Source organism: Tetrao urogallus (genome assembly GCF_951394365.1).
Source record: "Tetrao urogallus genome assembly, chromosome: 3".
In the NCBI taxonomy this organism is placed as follows: Eukaryota; Metazoa; Chordata; class Aves; order Galliformes; family Phasianidae; genus Tetrao; species Tetrao urogallus.
The window spans coordinates 64,661,272-64,683,166 of NC_136815.1; the positions used below are offsets into that span (position 1 = coordinate 64,661,272).

At 40.7% G+C, this 21,895-nt stretch overlaps 1 protein-coding gene across 3 annotated transcripts in view; it reads right to left on the bottom strand.

Annotated features, from left to right (window-relative positions):
* Positions 1 to 11,804, bottom strand: part of FHOD3 (formin homology 2 domain containing 3) — a gene marked incomplete at both ends in the record, with an annotated part of 355,589 nt that extends 343,785 nt beyond the window's left edge. For all 3 annotated transcript variants that reach the window (XM_079533942.1, XM_079533941.1, XM_079533940.1), the window contains one exon: positions 11,640 to 11,804. In XM_079533942.1, coding sequence (XP_079390068.1) covers positions 11,640 to 11,804 — 165 coding nt within the window. The remainder of the gene's footprint in view (positions 1 to 11,639) is intronic.
* Positions 11,805 to 21,895: the final 10,091 nt, after the last annotated feature.

The window sequence follows — 21,895 nt, forward strand, 5'->3', positions numbered from 1 at the left end:
CCCTTTTCACAGGCAGCACTTCAGGAATTGCTACTGAGAATGAAAATACTAGTTTCTTTTACGGTACCCAAAGACAGGACGAAGGGCAACAGGCATAAACTGGAACCCAGGAAATCCTATATGAACAGGAGGGGAGAAAAAGCCTCTTTGAGAATGACAGACAACTGGAACAGCCTGCCCACAGAGGCAGTGGAGTCTCCTTTTCTGGACTTACTCAAAACCCACATGGATGCCTTCCTGAGTAACCTACTCTAGAGAATCTGCTTTAGCAAGGGGTTGGACTAGATGACTTCAAGGGGTCCCTTCCAGCCCCTACGGTTCTGTGATAGAAGCATTTGCTCTTGAGCACAATGCCATTATTTCCAGGCTTTAAATAACTACTTTTCTTGAAGAAAAGATAAATAAATACAATCACTCTATAGGCCACTTTTCTTTCTTCACCTACCATAAGCAACAAAAGCAGCAGGCACTGGTTACACACACTTAAGACAGTTGTCCCACCACACAGTTACTACAAAGGGCAAAAAACCTGCTAGTGGAAGCTGACTGACAGTGACCTGCAAACCACCTCACCTTGTAAACCGAGCTTGCACCTCCCGATACAGTGCAAAATAGATTATATTGCAAAGAAAACAAGTCTCATCATAACACCTAATATAAGAAGTTACAACTGATAAAAAACACAATTTAAGAGAGATGCTAAATTTGGCTAACAACCTGCTCACTGCTATATTTCTGTTTCCAAGCCTAATACAGACCACACAGACCTCCCCTCCCCCCAACACACAGTCTCCTCAAATCCATCAGCCTTCAGTTCTGGTAGGAAGGTGGCTTAAAAAACAACTGGGACCATAAAAAATAGCAGTAGGAGTAGTAGGTCATATTTATTTTTAAATAGCCAAACACACTGCTCATTAAAAAGGTAACACGCAGGAATGAGTTCATCTTCAGTATTAACCTTCCATGACTCACCTACAGAATATACTTCAGTATTGACTTCAATTACTTAGATGTAACCAATTTGGGAAGACAGAGGCAGATTCAAAACTGCTTTAAGTTCCACTATGTATACACACAATTCAAGAAAATAGTTTCATGGTAATTACTTGTAGTTTAATTTGACTTAATTTCATATTTCTTGATTTTAGCATAAGAACACATAAATGGATTACCTTGCAGCATGAAATCCATGGCAATTCCTTCTAAAGAATTCAATAAGGAATTCTTTAATCATTTGATTATTTCTCCAAAATAGCTCATTTTATGAGCTGATGCTTAATTATTTCAGGAGATCTAGATTACAATTTTTATTTCTAGATGTGCAATTTGGTGGATAAAGAACATGGGAGCATGATTTCAGTCTCCACTGAGACATCTTAAAATAACCCTAGCTGGTAACTACTAGTGAGATAACAGGCTCTTCTCTCTGTTGGCTGCATATTTCTTTCTCAACTATTTGTTGGAATACAAGCAACAAATCATACCAAACAAAGGGAATAAACATAATTTAATTTACACTTCAATGAAAAATATTTCTAATCTGCTTTTTTTTTTTTTTTTTTTTGTTTTTGTTTTTTTTTTTTTTTTTTTTTTTTTTCTTCCCCACTTCAATCACATATCGCATTACTGATTTCCAAATGCTATGGCCTATTACCAGTGGCTTTCCCACAGAAGTAACATCAATCTAAAGAATGGCCTTAAGGTAAAGGCATTCTTTCAGCAGCCTAACAGAACTATCAAAGAAGTTAACAAAGTAGGCCATTTATTTGAGGTGTGACCACACTAGCAATATTCATCAGGTTAAGAAAACACTTTAGTCAAGCATAACGTCCTAGAAGTCACTGAACAGCATCTTGCCTATTGCTTCTGTCAAGTTTTAATTATGTCATATTAGCACCAAACTGCATGTCTGGATGCAGGCTATTTTTAGGCTGCAATTCAATTGGCACTCTTACAATGACTGGGATTAAAGCTCCAAGACAGCCAAGTTACCGTATATAGGCCAATGCAATTACATGTTGAAACACGCTGCAGGAACATGATCATGCTCAGCAGTCAGCATGGTGAGGAACAGCACTAGGAAGACACTTGCTATGTGCTAGCAAATGCATTTGTTAGCGGTGTGAATGCTTTTATCTTGCCTGTCTCAATTAAGAGCCCACAAAGGAAAACATTAAAACAAATGATAGTTTTACTCCAGTTCCCTACAGTTTGATTTAGTGCTTATGACAGAAAGATAACATTTTGGCAACCTTGAAAATCAATATCCTTTACCTTTACTGGCAGCTGTTCAGATGACTTAATTCTGTCAACATAGAAGTAGCCCACTTCAGTCCTGCCCTGAAAATAGTCCCAAGCATGAAACAACACAGTCCTCACCCTGCACACTCTTTAACTTCTGTGCAGAGTAACTTGTGAAGGGCCTGTTTTTAAAGGGCTTTTACAAGGATGCTCTAAAATATCTGCCGAAAAATATATGTACATATTTTAAGTTTCTTCTTCTTCAAGCTACTCAATGTATTTGTTTTTTTCACACATTCAAGTATTAACTACTAAGTTAAAACGCTAAGCTCTGATTGACTTGCTAATCTTGGAGTCATGTTCTTAGGCCTTCCCTTCGTAACTACATGTACATTTCCTGCATAACAAACAACTTCAAACCTAGGCCTAAAACACTCAGGATTTAATGTTTTGAGACTGTGAAAACAAAAAAAACAAAACAAAAAAAAACATCATCATTTATCCTTTAGGATATTTTTACATAAGAGTTTAAATAGGCACTGGAATGGGCTGCCCAGGGAGGTGGTGGAGTCAGCAACCCTGAAGATGTTCAAGGAAGATCTGGACATTGTGATGAGGGACATGTTTGAGTGAGAACTATTAGTGATGGGTGGATGGTTGGACTGGGTGATCCCGCGGGTCTCTTCCAACCTTGGTGATTCTATGAGTCTCTGAACTTTGACTAGCAACAACCATTACAAGATGCAAGTCATTTAGGCAACAGATCTAACAGATCACATCAGACACATCTACCTTAAGTACACATTTCTCCTGTACTTTTCTTTTCCACTGCAAATTAAGCCAAAACATCATGTGATCACCAAAAATCTGTAAGTCTTCCGCATTTATAAGAGAAGTTTGACTCACCTGACAGCATAATACAGAATACTTTGGGGGAAAAAAAAGTTGTAATAAACACGAGAACAAATCATGTGCAGAGATAGAAAAGCACAGATAGTGTCATTTGACCTATCAGTGCCACTCCTTCTTCAGACTTGACTGCTTTACCTGCTTTTGAAAAGCATTTAGCATACATTCCCATTAATTTCCTATTGTAACACAGCATAAAGTACAGCAATGGCAGCAGAGCAGCAAGGTCCTAGGCTGCAGCAAGTAAGGACTTGCTCAAATACAACAGCCACAGGTATAGAAATAAAAGAAAGAAGCTGCTTACCTTTAGAGGCCTCAGGTATGCAAGTTTCTCCAGCAAGATACCCTTGCCTCTACTACCAACCCTTAAATGAGGTCTGGGAAGGGGCGGATCCTGGCTTCACCCCTTCAGGTCGCTCAGGTACATTGCATACACCTGAGTTCCCCTGGGTTGGCCCTGCCTTCCTATCAGGTGCTCAATCAATGTTTCAAGCCCTACTTTAGCATTTCCACTATACCTGTAAAGACATCTAAAGGAAGAAGTTTGAAGAAAATTGCCTCATGATAGAAAGTCTTTAAGACTGAAAGTAGTAGCAAAGGTGGTAGTCTTCAAACCATCATTCTTGCAACCAGACACAGCTCACCACCTTTCCTTAGCACCAACTACAAGGCTTCTCAGTCCTTTCACCTCTTCCAATGAAAAAAAAGCCATGAAAGAGTATCCCACAAATTCATTTACTTTTTCTGACAGAAAGCAGTTAACCACAAAGATCCCAACTACCTGTGAAAGTTAACTGCATAAATGAACCTCACAACTTCAGAATTTTCCTTTTTTTTTTTTTTTCCCCCCCAAAGACTAAAGAAAATCACCTTTTTTGTTTGGTTGTTTGTTTTTGTTTTTTTTTTTCCATACTGCTGATCACTCCTACTTCTCTAGGTGCTCATTGCCTTTAATTGCCCCAGTCCTTCAAGACTGCTGCACTACTCAGGTGCAAGGAATAAAGTGCAACAGGCATCCTTAATTCTCTCTCTGACGAACCTGGGGGAGTCTACACCACCAGAGACTTTACCATGTCCCATAAGTAGAGCAGAGGACAACAACTCTTTGCAAGCAAAACTCTCTCACAAGGCTGGAGATGAAGAGAAAACAAAACAAGAAACTCTACCCTCTTTGTGGAGCCACAAGTCACACTGCAGGGGCAGCTGCTGCAGTGTAGTAATAAAAAGCAGTTAGATAAGATACCAATTTTTTCTGAATCCTAGAAAAGTCCCACTTTCATCTGCCCTACAGCTAGATAAGTGCCACCAACTCACTCTGGTTGTGTATTACAAGTTATTTATGACAATTTTTTTGTCACCTTAACAATATCAAGAGTTTAACTATTAGTGATCCCAGCAACACCAGGTCCAGTTTTTCCAAGAATATGTATTTTGTCTTAAAAAACCTTCTAGAACTATGACTAAAGGAGAGTAAGCCACTTTTTCAGTTGCCTCACTCTGTGTTATAGAGCCTACTAAGACATAAAATCATGACTGATATTACCAAGAGATTAATAATAATGCTTTGGCTTGTAGTGACTGGGCATCCAGGATGAAAATTAAGAGTTTTTCAGGACTCTGTAATTCACATAAATATTGTTCTCACAGTTTAGTAGTATGACTGCTAAAGTCAAACAGTCACACTGAAAATAAAGAAAAAAGTCTAAGATTTTGTGCTTTTTTTTCAAAAAAAAAAAGAATTATTTCTTTTTAAGTGTTTGGAATTGTAAACTGCAATGCATTTTATATACATATATATATATGTGTTAAGTTGATGACACGTGGAAAGTGAACTTCTAAGCCTCACTCACCTTTCCTTCAATAATTTCATATGCCAGATAGTTGCAGATGTTTCTAGGTAGCTGGGCCTACCAGAGAACAGACTGCTACTTTTGTCCCAACTTGTTCCTGTGCTAAAAACATGTAACAACATTCCTTGCTGTCTTCTTAATAACTGTAATACAATATAAAGTTAATATTAATATAATGCAATCCAGGTGGTGTGGAAAGTGATGACAGAAGTATAGAGGCTGGCACTCTTTCCTCTGAGCCAGTAATGAAGTAATATTCCAGTACATAGGTACAGCCTACTGACGCACTGTTTATCAAAGAAGTGTACAGTCCCAGTTCAGACCACTTGGGCTCACTGAAAAATTCATTTTTTGAAACACAGAGGTCCCAACCTGTGCTCATCAAATTCTAGGCAGACTGACTGCATTACTTTAAAGTTTTAAATGGGTACAAGTTTCTCTTCCAGTCAACTGTGGTTCTGTGGCTCTTTTAAACAGATGCTGCAGAGAGGCGTGGGTGCTTCGACAGCCAAGAAGGTGGACTGTAAAGCTGAGAGAACCATCATAGGTGAGAATGTGATAGAAGGGTAATTTAACACCCGTTTGCATTACATGGGGCAGTGTATACAGGAGGACAGCCAAGCAAGCAGATGAGATAGAAAAAAAAAGACCCTAATTACTTACAAGATAGGATAGCTGTGCAAGCACAGTAAAGAGAACACAACTCCAAAAAGTTTTTAGAAGTCTTGTTCTTATATGGGACAGCAAAAGAGTGCAGCACACCAACTTCACATCTTTCTTTGATCTTTTCTTCACCAACACAGATACAGACTGAAGCCTTCTAAGTCTCTTGCTAACTGAAGCTGTCAGCAATCTTCATAGAGCTCTTTCAGAAGAGTTTGGAAGAAAGGACCTATCTACAACTAGATTTGGAAGAAAACTTTGAAATCTGTAACTGCAAGTACAAGACCTGAGGAATTACAGCAGCAAGGTCTAACTCCTCCTTTCTTTGATTAAAAATATCCTACGGTGATATAAATTTTCATACACAGAATGTGACTGAACCAATTTCAAAATCTAACAGCACTAAAAGATCTATGAAGTTGACACCATGCTTTTTTCCAATCATTCTTAAAACTACAAAAACTTTTGAGCCATCAGCAGCTAAGCAACTTAAAAGAGAAATGTTCAGTTCAGCCCCTAGAGCTCTGAGATTGTTCTGCTCCACTGCTTTTGCAATACACTTTTCAAGACTAAATCACACAACTAAGCTAAACTGAACTATAACTTGTTAAAACTATCACTGAACAAAAGAACCTTGCAAGGATTTCAAAGACCTCATACGTTAAACTGTCCAAATCCAGCATTTTACAGTCAAATTGTCCCTGCTGTACCAGGATCTTAGCTTCTTTGAAGGCCAATACTGCTGAAAATAACAAGCTGCCAGACTCTGGGTAGCTTTTTGTGGTTATGCTTCCAAGTATATTTATGCTCTCCTATAGTATCATGCTCCAAACAGGACTCTGATGCAGATCATGCTCTCAAGTCAAAAACAGAGCCTGATTCTACCATGTTTTCCTTAGTAAACCACTCTGGGGTCAATCTCTTGAAGTATGAGGTTTTGTAAACTCTAGAAACTCTTGGTTAAATCTGGAACCTGCTGGAAATAACTGCTCTGTTAAACTCTCTTCTCTAAAAGGATGAGAAAGGGCTTCACCAGCCCTGAACATCAAAGATGTTCACCAGCCTCAGAAAGAATTTGAAAGACCTGGTCATCTTAATGGCCCTTGACTGACATATTCCTCAGCTAACCCATTCCAATCCTCTGCAGTGATACTTGAAGAAGATATCAGCCAGTTTCCTTTGTCTGTGTGCTTATTTTGGGTCCAAAGGAGAGCATAAAGATGATGATAGGGCGGAACACTTCTATGAAGAAAGGTTGGGGGACCTGGGCTTGTTTACCTTGGATAAGACTCTGGGGGAGATCTCACTGTGGCCTTTCAGCACTTGGAGGGAGCTCATAAGCAGGAGAGAGACAAACTTTTTACACAATCTGATAGTAATAAGACAAAGCTTTAAACCAAAAGAAGTGAAAATTAGGCTAGAGGCCCTGGCACTGGCTGTCCAGAGAAGCTATGGATTGCCCATCCCTGGAGACATTCAAGGCCAGGTTGGATGGGGCCCCAACAGCCTAATCTGGTGGGTGGCAGCCCTGCCAACATCAAGAGGATTGGAATGAGACGATCTTTCATCTTTCCCTTCCAACTTAGGCCATTCGATGATTCTGTGATTTTCCAAGATACAAATAGGAAAAGATTTTGTCTTCTATTCTTCAGATCCAGGGAAAAGCATAGCGGAGCCAAACCAAAAATGCTTTCTTCAGAGAACGGCTGCTCTGCTCTCCAGGATCAAAATCTAAACCATCCCTTTTCTCTTTCTAAATAGCCTCTATGCACCAAGTCATTTCTTAATGCCACTGAGGCAGCTCACAGGTCTGCTGCTGTAAGAAAACCTGAAGGTGCTGGCAGGATTATATCCTCTGGCACTGAGTTCTACGCCAAAGCTGAGCCTCATGCCAGGACATGGCCCTGTGGAACAGTCCCTGCTGTCAGTTTGCATCACACACCATATCCTGAGTTAGCCATGGCTTTTAATCAAGGGTTAAATTCCTTCTTCTTTATGAATGAAACTCCACAATCCCTCTTCTAGTGCCAACTGCATTTATTTGCTTATAACACTGCTTTTTGAATGACACTGTTCCTATTTACAAGATCTTGGAGAAGCTGCCTCTTTTTTTTTTTTTTTCCAAGAGAGAACAAGAGGTGGAAATATGTATTGTTATAACATTGTACCTCTCCCTTTCCACCTGGACAACCAGTACACCACATGCACAAGGAAATTTTTTTTTGTTTTCCCCTATCAAACGAAGTATTTGAATTACGTTTTTTCATAAATTAAACAGTGTGATTTCCTATACTATTATGAACATACAATTCTTACATAGCTGCCCTAAACAGTACACTAAACAGTACAGTGGAATATGAGAATGGAATATGGTAACATACTCAGCACACTGTAATTATATGAATGAGATCTCTTAAAAAAAAAAAAAAAAAAAAAAAAAAAAAAAAAAAAGAAGCATACCACTTGACATTGGCCATGTATATATATCCACTCTCCTGAATGACCCTGTGTCAGCAAGTCAGAAGTATCAAGTAACTCAAAGCAATTCAAAACCAACAAACCCAAAGTACCAAATTAGATTCAAAGAGCATTATTGGCACAGGGCCCAAGCCACAAATTTAGATCCAGTCCTGAATTTTCCCAACGTTCACAGAAATGGGCAAAAGGGCCATCTGAATTCACAGTCCAGACTAGATCCAGTTCTCATTAGTACTACGGACAATGGGAAAGATAGACCATTCCAAACCAATGGGGTAAAAGCCAAATCTGAAATAACACCTTGAGCACTCGAACCAATAAAAGCAATCCACAAAAACTCTGTAATGTAATCTCAACAAGATTTTGCAGACAAGACTAGAAATACTGTGATAGAATTTGTGGTACTTAATTGTATCTACACATGTCATCATCTCAGTCAAATCAGCACTAAGGCATCTTAAGCCACCATGCTTTCCTGGTGAGCAATCCTGACCACAGTGCCCCATGGAATTGGACTTGGCACATCTGCCCCAGGCACACTAGGCAGAACCAAATGCATTACAGTGCAGGGTGAGCTGCTTCATCCAAAGGAATGGCCGTTGGGAAAGCCGTGCACAGAGAGAAACAGGAAAAAGGGAGAAGGAGGAGGTTTCTTCCCCCTAGAGGGGAACAGGATTGCAGACCCTTCTCTTTTCAGAGTTCCCAGTCAGCCAGTTAGAATTTTTCACCTCATCCACATACTTAAAGCATTCAGGGTTGTAAATCCTATCCCAGACAGCATTCATGAACCCGAGTCATCTAACTTCAGTGCACTCCTCCACAGGAATCTAAAGACACTGCCATTCAGAAGACACTTTACGGATTGAAACTTGCTTCCAAACCTAAGTGTAACCTTAAAAGGAAAATTCTTCTTGATTTCACTTGTTTTATTTCCAAAGAATTGAATTGCCACTTGGAGCCAAACTCTGACATTTGTTCATTACAAAAAGCCAATACCATAATTCTATGACAGCCTGACTGATTTTTCATTTAAATTTTAAGGGGGTGTATTGGTAATGTATAACAATGTTTCAACTTACAGTGACTTACAGTGACAAGTTACTCTAGTATTAACTACAAAACTTCTACAATAATCACAAGTTTTAACTCTTTATGTGCATACTACTCTGCAGCTCGTGGTCCAAAGTCATCAGGTGGCACCGTGTTTCCAAGGAATATGTGAACATTCATCTAAATCAAAAGCTGATAACTTGAAAGCAGATTAAAGGAAAAAAGAACATAGGTCACTTTCCTGCAGAACTCAGTGGCAAACATGCCACCCACTCAGAAGAGATCAGAACTGATTTAAACAGGTGTTACTACGTATTTCAGCTAAAAACTGCTAAGTTTGTTTCAAGATTTTTTGCACTAGTCGCCATCAAGATATTAAACAGTCTGTTTAGCCATTAGCTCACTAATTTTCAAAGTAATTAATTAATCAGTCAAACCTTAAATATGTCAAATTGAGCTGACAACTGAATTTTAAGCTGCACTCTGCCTTGACAGATGCATTCCTCTGAGATCACAAAGATCAAGACAAATTTGAGGACAAATGTGGAAGAGCCCTGCTCAGTCAACCCACGTGGTAACCTCCTAGAGAGCCAGTGAATACAGCCCGGAGGAAAAGACACAGAAAAAAAAAAAAAAAAGAAAAGAAAAAAAAACGTCCCCACCACCATAAAAGAAAGTGGGAAGCCTGTCCTTAAAAAGTGACAGAAATCAGTTAACTCACAAAACTACATCAACACACAAAAAGATCTAATCACAAACACAGAAAGGCTGCGCTAACAGCAAGTGCGCACAAAGAATTAAGCTTTACATGCATTCAGTAAACGTAAACAAGTCTAACCAACTGCATTTTTTTCTCTAGTAAAAGCTAAGGGAATGCCAAGAGACATAATAATTAAGGCACCCCAGAAATAAATAGGCCTTGATTTTACAAACGCAAAGGTAACTTTAACTGTGTAAGCAGATTCCCACGAGCCTACCCACACAGTTAGAACAGCAGAAACAAATGTTTGCAATAGTCAGAGCCCCAGATTAACAAGTCACTGCCATTAGCTGAGCAGCTATCATTCAATAGCACCTCGAGAGACTTCTGCCATCTTTCATCCTAAGCCTGGAAATCCAGCTTTCAAACATCAAGTAAGCTCCAGAAACACATTTCAGTACACTGAAATGCAGGGCAGGAGTTAAGCACATAGAAGCGATTGTGGATTTGGGGTGGCCCCTCAGGCACAGAATCCTTGGGGATTTTTAGTTAGAAAAGGGTTATAAAGAAATGCATGGACAGCATTGAAAGGGAAGTAATAGCAAAACACAACACAGTGGAATACTCTTGAAAATGAGGTTGCTTTAACTGTAAATCCAGATTAAAAATGATCTTTTTATTTACTTTACGAGGTGTCAGAATCTGCCCTGTCCTTTTAATTAGCTCTGACTCCCAAAAAAGCCTCCCTTGGAAACAATGGGACCAGTCTCTGAATGAGGGAGCACTGAGCACATGAAAACAGAATTGACCCAGTGCACCAAGAACTCCCAACGTTTTTGTGTGCAAGGCAGAGCTCTGCTCTCTGGATGCTGTATCCTTGGCAACTATTATGCAAGAAACTGTTCTACAAATGCAAAACTTCTGTCTGTTCCAAGAGCTTTTCTCTGAAATACTTTTATTGGGCTTTGGATATCCTTAAATCTGAGAGCACACACAGCCCTTTGTCATCTCCCTGCAAGCTCCCCAGAGCAAGATATAATGCAACAAGTGATGTTAAGAGAGTATTTTCCTCCCACTTCATCAGAGAGTGAATAAAAGTTTTACAACTTTTGCCTTGCTTTCTTCTGGGGAAAAAAAATACAAAAAAAAAAAGAGTCCCTTTTTTTCTTCTGTCCGCCCTGCAGAACTAATGTACAGATGTAAGATAATAGTGAAAGGCCGTTATTATTATGTCAGTCAATGGAACTGCTTTGAAATCTGAAAATTCGAGCCCTATGCCTGGCTGTCCGGCTTGAAGGGCAGCATGCGGGTGCCAGCACACGCCAAGAAGCAGGCAGCAGAGGCAGGTAAGATGTGACAAAGGCTGTGGCGGTGACACGCCGCAGATCCTGAGCTGTATCAATTGTTTCAAGGGCAGCAGACAGGCTGCTATTTTTACCCAAGCCCTTGCTGTAACCGTCTGGCTCGTACAGCCCTGCCAAGCCCAGCTCGGATCCCTCCCGCAGCTCAGCTGTCCCTAAGCCCCGAGGCACTCAGATGGGCCAATGCTGATACCTAACGGGGGGCCGAGGGGGTTGCGGTGGGATTTTTGGATGCCTCCCTGCTTCCTCACCCGACCGCGGCTGCAGGGATTGCCCCGGGGATGCCCGGGGAGCGCGGCTGGGGGCAGCCCCGCATCGCTGCCGTCCCGTCTCCGAGGCTCCGACCGGCTCCTACCTCCGAACCCCCCCTCCCGAATCCCTTCGTACCTTCTGCGGGGCGCGGAGCAGGCGGTGCACGCCGGCCAGCTGCGTGCCGAGCGGGATGTCCTCGCGGAAGGTGTAGAGCGGCGGCCGGGTGGGCTCGGGGAAGTTGGTGCTGTTGAAAGGGTCGGTGTCATCCAGGAACTGCACCCGGCACACCAGCGTGGCCATGGCGCATCCATGCACCGGCGAAACGGCGGCGCCGGGGGCGAGTGGGCAGCGCAGGGGGCCGCGGGCGCCCCCTCGGCAGCGCGGCGCGGCGCGGCGCTACGTGCCCGCCCGCCGCCCGGCCGCGGCTCGCAGCCCCCGGCTCCCCGCCTTGCGGCACGCCGCGCGCCGCCGGCCGTCTCACAGCCGCCGCGCCCCGGGGAGGCGGCCCATGGCCCCTTCCCCGCCGGGATCCGGAGTGGGAGAGCGCTTCAGGCCGACTGAGGAGGAGAAAGAGGAGGAGGAGGAGAAGGAGGAGGCGGCGCCGGAGCCGCGGGGCGCAGGCAGAGCGGCAGCAGCTCCCTCATGCCCGGCAGCAGCACGCCGAGCGGGCAGCGGGACCGCCGCGGCTCCGGCCGGCGCGGGCAGCCTAGCAAAGACGGCGGCGGGCGCCCCCTCGCGGTCATCGGCGGCGGCGGCGGCGCCGCTCCGGAGTCCTCCCCGACAGCCCGCCCGGGCCGAGGTGCGCGGAAAGTGAGGCCGCCTCAGAAGCGTTAAGGGTCTCCGGGCGGCCCCGCCGTGAGGGATAGCGTCGAGGTGCACGTCGGCCCCCGTGGTTGGGGTGGGTCTCAGCACTGCACCACTGGATCGCCTAAATCCCTCGTGTGGTGTTACTGTGGTTCTAAAGGGAGATAACTGAAGTTAAATAATGTCTGCTTAAAAACTGAGGGATGGGAACTAGCCTGAAACATGGTGTCAGACCAACCGTGCTGGGTGGATGTCTCTGTATTCTTATGGAATTCCTGCTGGGTTTTGGGGTTGTATATATCTGAGGCTAATTTGGCTTATCAGCCAACACACAGCCGAGGCTGTATCCCCCACACCCATGAGGAGCAATTCATAGAATCATGAAGGTTAGAAGAGACCTCTAAGATCATCTGGTCCAAATGTCAGCCTGTCCCCACCATGCCTACTGACCACGTCCATCAGTGCCACATCCACACAGTTCTTGGGAGACCTTTGGTGAAGTGATTCCATCAGCTCCCTGGGGAGCCTCAGTCTCACTTGCCTTAATTCCTTTCTTCCAGTCCAGATGCAGCACACAGCCACTCTGCACTCTGAACTGCCATCTTCTTGAGCCTGTACTATAACCAAATCCACAGGCCTGCCTGGACCATGGACTGGCTGCGTTTCCACGTACTGAGCACAGACCCATCTCTGTCAGCACTCTGGGTGCACCGAGTTTTATAGTGTTACTCCCCACTCTCTGCCTTGTTATCCTTTGTGAGAGGGCAGCAGGACAGGAGTGCCAATGCTGTGAGAAATGGGGGAATTTTTTGCAGAATGAACTGTCTTAAGCAAGAAAGCATGACTTCTAGGTCATAGCAATTTGATGAAGCAACTGTTTCCTGCCCAAATTTACTGGGTTGGGAATATTTGCCAGCTCTGGGACAAAAGGGGATTTCTGTCCACAATCTGTCCCACTGGCCTTGATATTTGCAGGAATTATTTGTCATGGTTTTGCCTACAGTTACACATATTTTCAGGAAAGTGCATCTAGCACAAAGATTACTGAAATCAGCAAGGATTTTTAAACTCAGAAACTATTTTGCTGTTTCAAGTCTTTCACAGCCAATGTTTTATCCACTTTTTTTTTCTTCTCCCTCAGCTTGGACAAGAAAAGGGCATATGGTTTCTCTTCCCCATTTCTAATCTTTGTTGTGATCCTCATGAACCACCAGAAGTTATGTGTTGGGAAGTCTTTATTTTGAATATTTAGGAATCCTTTATTTTATTTGTATCCAAATGATTTAAAATTCAGATTTTAAGAAAATAATTTCCTATGTACTGTGTATTTAGATCCTAGAAAAAACAGTATTACTGTCTGTATGCCTGCTTATTTATGCTATATATTTCTGTCACAAGTCTTCTTGACTTCTGTAAAGTCAAGATTAAACAGGATACTTTTTTTTGTTAGTCATAATTAAATTATGTGCCATTTATATTAAATTTCCATTATCATAAAACAAATATACATCTGCTGCTAATCTACAATCAGTATTAGGCAGTGTAAGATTGTCATTCATTGGATTAATCCTGACTTTTACTATATTATCTCATTAGAGAGGTATTTGCACTCAGAGGGCACTTTTAAATAAATCACAGAAGCCAAGATTTTGTATAGCATCCATGCGACAACGTCAGCTCTCTTTGCTCCAGTACCAGAAAATGAAAAAATAAATATGAGCATAATCCTTGTAGCCAATGGAGGTCAGATGGTTCAACAGCAGAACAGCTAGCCACAAAACGTAAATCCTATGGAGGAGAGTTAGACATTGTATATCATAAAGATCAATTCAGTTTCCAAATATGACATGATTGATGTGGGTTCTGCCTATGGGCAGATTTCTGGAAAGAAAGCAGAGATTGCAAAAATGGAAGGAGCCTGAATTGGCCAGAGTTTTGAGGTGTGTCTACCTGTGCATTTTCCTTATTGTAAACATCCTCAAAACTCTAGATATCTTTGAATAAAACTCTATATATTTTTGGATATTAGAAGTTGAACTTTATTAGAATTTGAATTAATACAGAGGAAACACAGATCTCCTTGTCAAACAAGAGTAACCTGACAAGGTCAGTGTACGTATGTGCTTATAGCAAGAGAGATGCACTGTTTAAATTCTGCAGCCTTTTGAATGAGCATAGGTGGCTTTTAAAGGAACTTAGCACGTAGTAAAATGCAACCAAACAGCTAGATATTGTCTGTCAGAGGCACACAGCATGATGCAAGACAGACACTGCATCTGGGAAGACAATTAGGGACATGACAAGAACAGTGTATGTGATTGTCACACCCCATTTCTCTTCAGAGAAGATAAGGCCTTCTCAGAGGGCAAGGTGGTTTTTCTTGGTCATGCTGAACAAAACCAGTCTGAGAATTCAGCAGCTTCAGAGAGGCCTCAGCAAATTCCAGGCTGCATCCTGTACACCTTCAAAGGCATAGTGGAAGAGGCAAGCACCAAAGGAAGGCTTTGGAGTCTCTGGCCTTGGGGTCCCTCGGTCCATCTCACAAGCACTTACTGAAAAACAAAGACTGTGCGTGATCAAATACAGATTTAAGATTTCACAGATTTAAGCTCCCAAGTTCTTACAACAAAAGCTTCAGGAGGAAATCCTTTACACAAGCACATTTTTTAGGAGTGAAGCATCACTTATAAGTTTTCAGTTAGGGGTGTTTTATTCTTCTTAACTCATCCTATTATTGGCATTTCTTAAAAATACATTGTTCAATGAGTGTGTCGAGCTTAAATGTGAATTTCTTTACTGTTGAAACCCAAATGTTAAAATAACACAGATTTTTGTCTTTAATTTCCTCTTTTTTATTAAAAAATAAAAAATATATATTTGATGGAAAGTTATCAAAAGCATATTCTTTAACTCAAGGACCACCCAGAGATAATGTAAATATGTATTTAAGCAGTTTTTTTAAAAAAATACAGTAGGTATCTGAGCAATTGGAGCAGCTTCACAAGAATATTAGTTTTTCTGGTACATCTTCGTCTTGATACAGATCTAGGACACATGATCTTGACATTACAGTGCGAGCATATGAAACAGCCCCCTCTTTAACTTCCCTATGTCTGTTGGACAAGTGGAACCACTCTCCAATTTTCATTTTTCAAATTCAAGCCAATTTTAGTTATGGGAGAACAAAAGCAATTTTAGCTTCCATGATTTATTCTCTTAACATTAATAAAGCTGAAAAATAGCAGTCTATTTGCTAACGGTAATCGAAGTGGGCTTGTAAACCACTGGAATTAAAGCATGGTAATGAAAGTGTTGACAGATCCCTTACTGTAGTGATGGGAACAGTATTTCTTCCTTATCCACACTATAATCTGTAAATAAAAGTTAGTTCTCTCAGCGAAGTGTGGATAGTGATTTATTGTCATTGTTAACATGGACAGGAAAATAATACGGCACACTTTTCAAAATATGGAGTGTGAGTGAAATCCAGTCTGTCCTGAGACCAAGAATAATACTGTGGATTTCAGCATCCTTCATCCAAGGATCTCAAAGCACTTTGTTATCATTAAATTTTGCCTGCAGATGGCAGATGGGAAAACTGAGGAGGGATAGCACAGGGATACAGTTCTAATATAAACTTTTCCTTTTTCACAGGAGGTGTTTTTTTCTAGTGGATGTAGTGGAAAATGAATTGGGTACCATAGAACTGTTTCACAGAAAACATATTTCACGGGGAATAACGAAGCCCACCCTCACAGAAAGCTTTTTGTTTTGGTGGTAAGGACTCGTAATGGACCAGATGATTGTCAGCATTGGTTTAACTGCTGTGTCACACATGCAAATTCAGCTGGTTGCTACTGAAAATTATTTTCATTTGGTGGATGGCTGATAAATTAATAATACTCCATACCGCTAATAGTGGCTAATATTGCACATTGCCGGTGAAGGTGAGCTCAATACATGTAATTCCAAAATCACTAGATCATAGATGTTTGAAAATCCTGCACAAATCAGGGAAAAACACTGTATTTTAATGCAGATCATAGTGCCCCAGGAAATAACCTGCTGGATCTTCTGGCAGTGTATACACAGAATTCCTCGTCTTCTGGGCAAATCTTTCTCCTTTGGTAGCCAACTTTGGAAGATATTGCCACCGATAGAGGGTGGAATTGTGAGATTTATGCAATGGACTCATTACAAGCACAGTGCTATTTAATGCAGCACTCTCACAGGACTCTTACCTCCTCTAGCCCACAGGCAAGGAGTATTAATTCGTGTGCACAGACATTTTATTTAACCTTCACTGTTTCATGCTCAAGGCCTTTCCCTGTCTTATCCATTGCATGACATTTAAACCCTGCTCTGATGACAGAGCTAATTTCTTCTAGCACTTTCCTCCAGTATAACAGATGAATGTTTCACAACTATTCATCAATATGTTTTCACAGCAGGGAGGAAATAATTTCACCCTCATTTTATGGATGGAGTGTTACCAGACGAAATGGAGACTAAGTCAAAAGTAACCACCACTGCTGTCTGTCCAAGCCCAGGCTGCCCACAGCTGGAGCTTGAAACCTTTAAGAACACTTCATGTCAAAAGTGCATCTGCCAGTGACCTCAGCTTAGATTGGATGGATATTCTGCAAATAACACCAGGCTGTGCAGAAAAGAAGGAAACATGCAGTGAGACTTCGAAAAAGTCATCGTAACTGATCTTAGCATTGCATTCACAGTTTACTGTGGAGTCATTTACAGGGCTTAATTATGAGGTCCTCTTGCCTGATTTTTCAGAACACTGGATTAATTCATCTTTTAATTCCTCAGCGAGTGGGGAGGTGAACTTACAGAAACAGCCTTTTTCTGCTTATTCATTAGTCTCAAATCAAGGACCAACTATGCTTCAGCAAGTTCCAGTTAATTGTAACTGCTCAAGCTCTCAAACCCGTGGATGTCAATGTGGCCACAAAAGTGGCTAAGTGTATGGGAACTGTTGAATCACAGCCTGAACCACTGATTGATCACCTGAGGCAAGGACTGAGTCAGCTATGGGAGCACAGGTGAAGGCAATTCAGCTATGTTACTGGGAGGGCTGGAGCCCAGCTGCACCTCTCCTAGACAGCATTTAAGGACTGACTCCCCTAGGGCAGGATCTCTTTCTGGAGATTCTTTCTCTGTGGGGTCTTTCCTATGAACCTAGACCTTTGGATAAAGGTGAGTATTCCTTCCATGTTTGTTTCTTTTTCTGTTTTCATCATGACGGTCTCTCCAGCTGAAACATCAACTGTAACACAAAGGCGTCTTTAGGACATAGATGAGACGCAATGGTGACAAGCAAGGAAGCCCAAGGACCTATTTGGGTTTGCAGGATCTTTCAATATTTGTGATGCAACAGGGTCAGAACCACATGGTATTTTTGAATGATGGCTATTCTGGCTATTAAAATCAGACAATTAACTCAAGCTACAGCTCAAGTCCTCCTCTTTCATTACTATGCAGTGTTCTCTATAGATTTCCTGCCCATTTTCAATTATCCTTCCTCAAAAGACTAAGACTTTTCTGTAAGTAGCTGTTGAAGATAAAGTTGCATAGCTTGAACAGTATGGTGAGGGTCACAGGAGGACATCAAGTCCTGCAGATTATGCTTAGATAGAAGGATTACTGAATTAAGATGCTGAAGTTCTGAAAAGAAAACCTACTGGGGAGCAGAGTGGAACCTGTGAAGATTGCTGCTTCTCAGACAGTCACTGAATTGACTGCACATAAAACCAAGAACAAGAGCTGGTTCCACAATGGAAGAACATAGCTGGAAGAATTGGCTATAAGCGTTTCTTCACTTTGAACTTCTTGAAAATATACAAATACATTTTTTCCTCTAAGTTGAAAAGCTGTTTATTCCATTTTGAGAAGTTCAATTTAGGGGAAGTTGTGCACAGAACAAGCCTGTCTTCATTTTTTGTATCTTTCTGTGATGCATGCTGTCTGCTAAAGTGTAACTGCAGAGTGGTTACAGGAGTTTGCAGAACTTGGAGAGGGTATGATGTAGAGTCTACTTCCAGAAGAAAGAGGAGACTGATGAACCAGTTGTCTATCTTGATTAGGTAAATTCTGTATGTACCCAAAACAAACAAACAAAACCCACAACCTTATTTTCTCATTGCACAGCACTATCAGCTGAAAGCACTGTTAGAAATGACTTTTTGGCTCAACAGTGAAAGGTAGAAGTTACATTTTAGTAGGACAAAGATTATCACACTTATCCATTTTAAAAGGGAGTTTGAAGTAGGAAAATGAAAGATGAGACAAAAACAAACTAAACAATACAAACCAACCAAGGAACATAAAAGCTGTGAAAATGGTTTGAAGAAGCTTCTTATTCTTTCACTTTTGAATTATTATGTAAATTCACATTGATTTTTCTCAAAGATAAGATCTTGTACTGGTAAGATACCATTACCATAAAATTTATCTAATCAGTCTTTCTTGGAAAATGGGAAGGCTCGGTCAATGACTGTATCTATTGGTGTATGTGGTCTTACATTATAAAGAAACTGTATTTTCAGATGGGGTCTATGCCACTTTCCTTTTCTTTAAAAGAATTTTGTTCTAAGTTAAGAAAGCTTGTGTTTCACACGTGTATAGAAAGTTTCTATTAGTGAAGGACTAACAAAAAGAAGTGGGAATAAAATAACATGCTTACAGAAATTCTGTAGATGTTTTGTGGGCTTTTCTCCAAGTTTTATTTATGTGTTTATTTCATCACACTGGGCACAAGCAAGAAGGATGTTCAACAGCAATGAATGTGGCAGCTATTTGCTAGCATGTGAATATAACCGAACTTCTGAAAGACTGTTAATACTTAATTTTTATTATATTATAATATTAAAAAATAGCTTTTCTCTGAAGGACTCAGGAGGCTTTGTTTTGAAATCCAAGTGTCTGAAATTTGCTCTAACTTGTATCTAATCAACACTAGTCTACTGAGTAAGTACTTGCTATCACATCTCTTTATATCTCATAACTAATATGGTGCTGAGTTTTATTTTGGTGACTTCCATGAAATAAACATTGGAGGAGAAAAAAATACCCTCCTATTTTATAATGGGTATCCACTTTCTCTACACAAATGGATCAAGAAAAATATGAAGGTTATAGTAAGCATGCTTTGCGGTAAAAGTGTTTATGGGAAAAGAGGATGAAGGCTTGGAAGCATGCTTGATAGTTTATCAGTCATTGTGTTGACCAGATGAGCTTCTATGGGATTTAAAACTAGTCTTCGTGGTCAGGCTTTTGCACTTTGTCAGTTAGCAAGTAATTATCATATTACTTAAGATGTGTTTTCCCCAGTCAGGGTGTACACATCCAACAAGTGTATTTCAAGCTTTGACCAAGAATAAATATTTGTAGTTTGAGGAAATGGGGGTAGTGTTCATGTCAGTTTATATAAACATGTAAATTGACTTTAGATAATCCAGAAATATTTATCTTGATGTAAAAAGTCCTATGCTGATATAAACATCCTTGATGCAAAATTTCTTGTTACTAATTTTGTAAAGGTTATAAACAATATGGGAGGACAGCTAAATCAGAAGATTATTGGCTAGTAATCCATATTAGCTGTCCCAGAGTGAAGATCAAGATTCTTCACCATAAGAAATTGCAAGGTATTTGTATGTAAATTTTCTAGGGTAATTGTTCTTTAGCAGATACTTTTTATACTCCATACTACTTTAGTCATACTTCTTTAGTTGTACATTTTCTTCTTTAATACATGTTTCTGAGCTCAGATGTTCTTCTCATTGTTAATGCTCACTCCTTTCTTAAATGCTGACCTATACCTGACCTCATGACCATCTCATAGCAATGGATTCAACAGAGTAAATATTCATTTTAAAGTATTTCCTTTCATTTGGAATTCCTATTTTCAGTTTTTTTGAGAACTTGTATTACAAGGCTGCTATGTAGATATTAACACTCAACATTCCTTTTCACAGCATTCACTGTTCTAAGTAGCTCTGTCATCTTCATTTTTATTCTCTTCCTCTGTGATAGGAACATGTTCAATATCTTTCCTCTCTTCGTATGGAAGTTTTATAGTCCTCTGTATTATTTATTTCTGAATATGCTTTTTGAGTTATGTTTTTGATAGTGGAATGAGAATTGGATAGAAAATCGTAAGAGTAAAAATGAACTTTCTTCATAAAGCTACTGTAACGTTTTCTGTATTAGTTTTCATCCCTATATTTATTCATCCAATTATTTTTATTTATGAATTTCTTGCCTTTCGTGTTCCTAATGTACACAGAGGTGGACTCCCATTTAACTCTTCATAGTAAAATATTTTCCCAGAATTGGCAAGCTAATATATAACCTAATAAGAAAGTGTACCAGATGCTTGATGGCTTTTCCAATGTATCACAGATACACAAAGAGTATTTTAAGGTTCCCAGATAACTTGTCAGAAAGATGAATCTTAACTCATGTCACTTGTGTAAGTCAATGTGCACGAGAATTTTATCTTAAATATTTGTATGCATAGGCAAATGGGGAGCTCATTCACATCCCATGCTTATGGGAATAATTAAACGTCTCTCTTGAGATTCAGGTTGCGGTTGCCATTTTGAATACAGGCTTTTGATGACTTGCAAAAACTTTCTTATTGGTATTCTTGGTTAATACCTACTGCTTGAGAGCTAAATGGGGCAAGAATCCTGTTGCCTTTGGACCAGTGAGCTTTTTCTGTTCTGCTGTTTTAAAATCTGTTGAGGCTGTAGCTTACATTTCTTGCATTCAGCTCAGAAAATTCCTCTTTCCTTGAAGAAACAGGGAGGCATCCCCAGATACTCCAGCAGGACAGAAACCTGTTTTACTGGTTTGAATTTCCAGGCTTCATCCCTGGACCTGTGCCACTTGACACCAGCCACTAAGGAGTTTGCCTTCTGGTTTTACCTTTCAGCCTAGTTATTTGGACTTCCACTAAATGGTAAATAGAAATGTGCAGGAACCCTGCAGAGAGGTTGCTTGTCTTTCTCCTTGCACGGTGCAAGGTAGAGAGGGTTAAAGGGCTTCATGTCTCTAACAGTGTTTTCAGATGGGTCTGTAGTGCAAGCTGGTCCCAGCAACAAGGCTCTTCTCCAAGAAATCACTGCAGTTCTTCCCTAGGGCAGATGAGGTCAAACATCATCTTTCTCAGAGACTCTAGAAAGCTTTTTATAAACTCTGGGTCCAAACTTGGAGCCACTTTTTTTTTTTTTAATGGGAGAGGTTTTTTTTTTTTTTTTTATCCCAGTGAAGTACACAGGGCCTGAACTAAATGCAGGTGTGATGCCTGTAGGATCAGTGCTACCAAAACTAATCTCCTAATAAGCAGGAGTGATAGCAAAATCAAACCCACTTGAGCACTTCATGTGGATGGAAGACTTCATGTTGGAAAGTAATACAGTTGCAGAATTTTTTAGTAAGGTCAAAGAATCTTCCTGAAAGAGCTGTTTCTTTAGCTTGTGGTAATCCTGAACTTCTGGATACCAATACAAATTGCTAGAACTGCAAGTCAGAAGGCGTCAAAATCTGTACTGTGACACGTTTCCTCC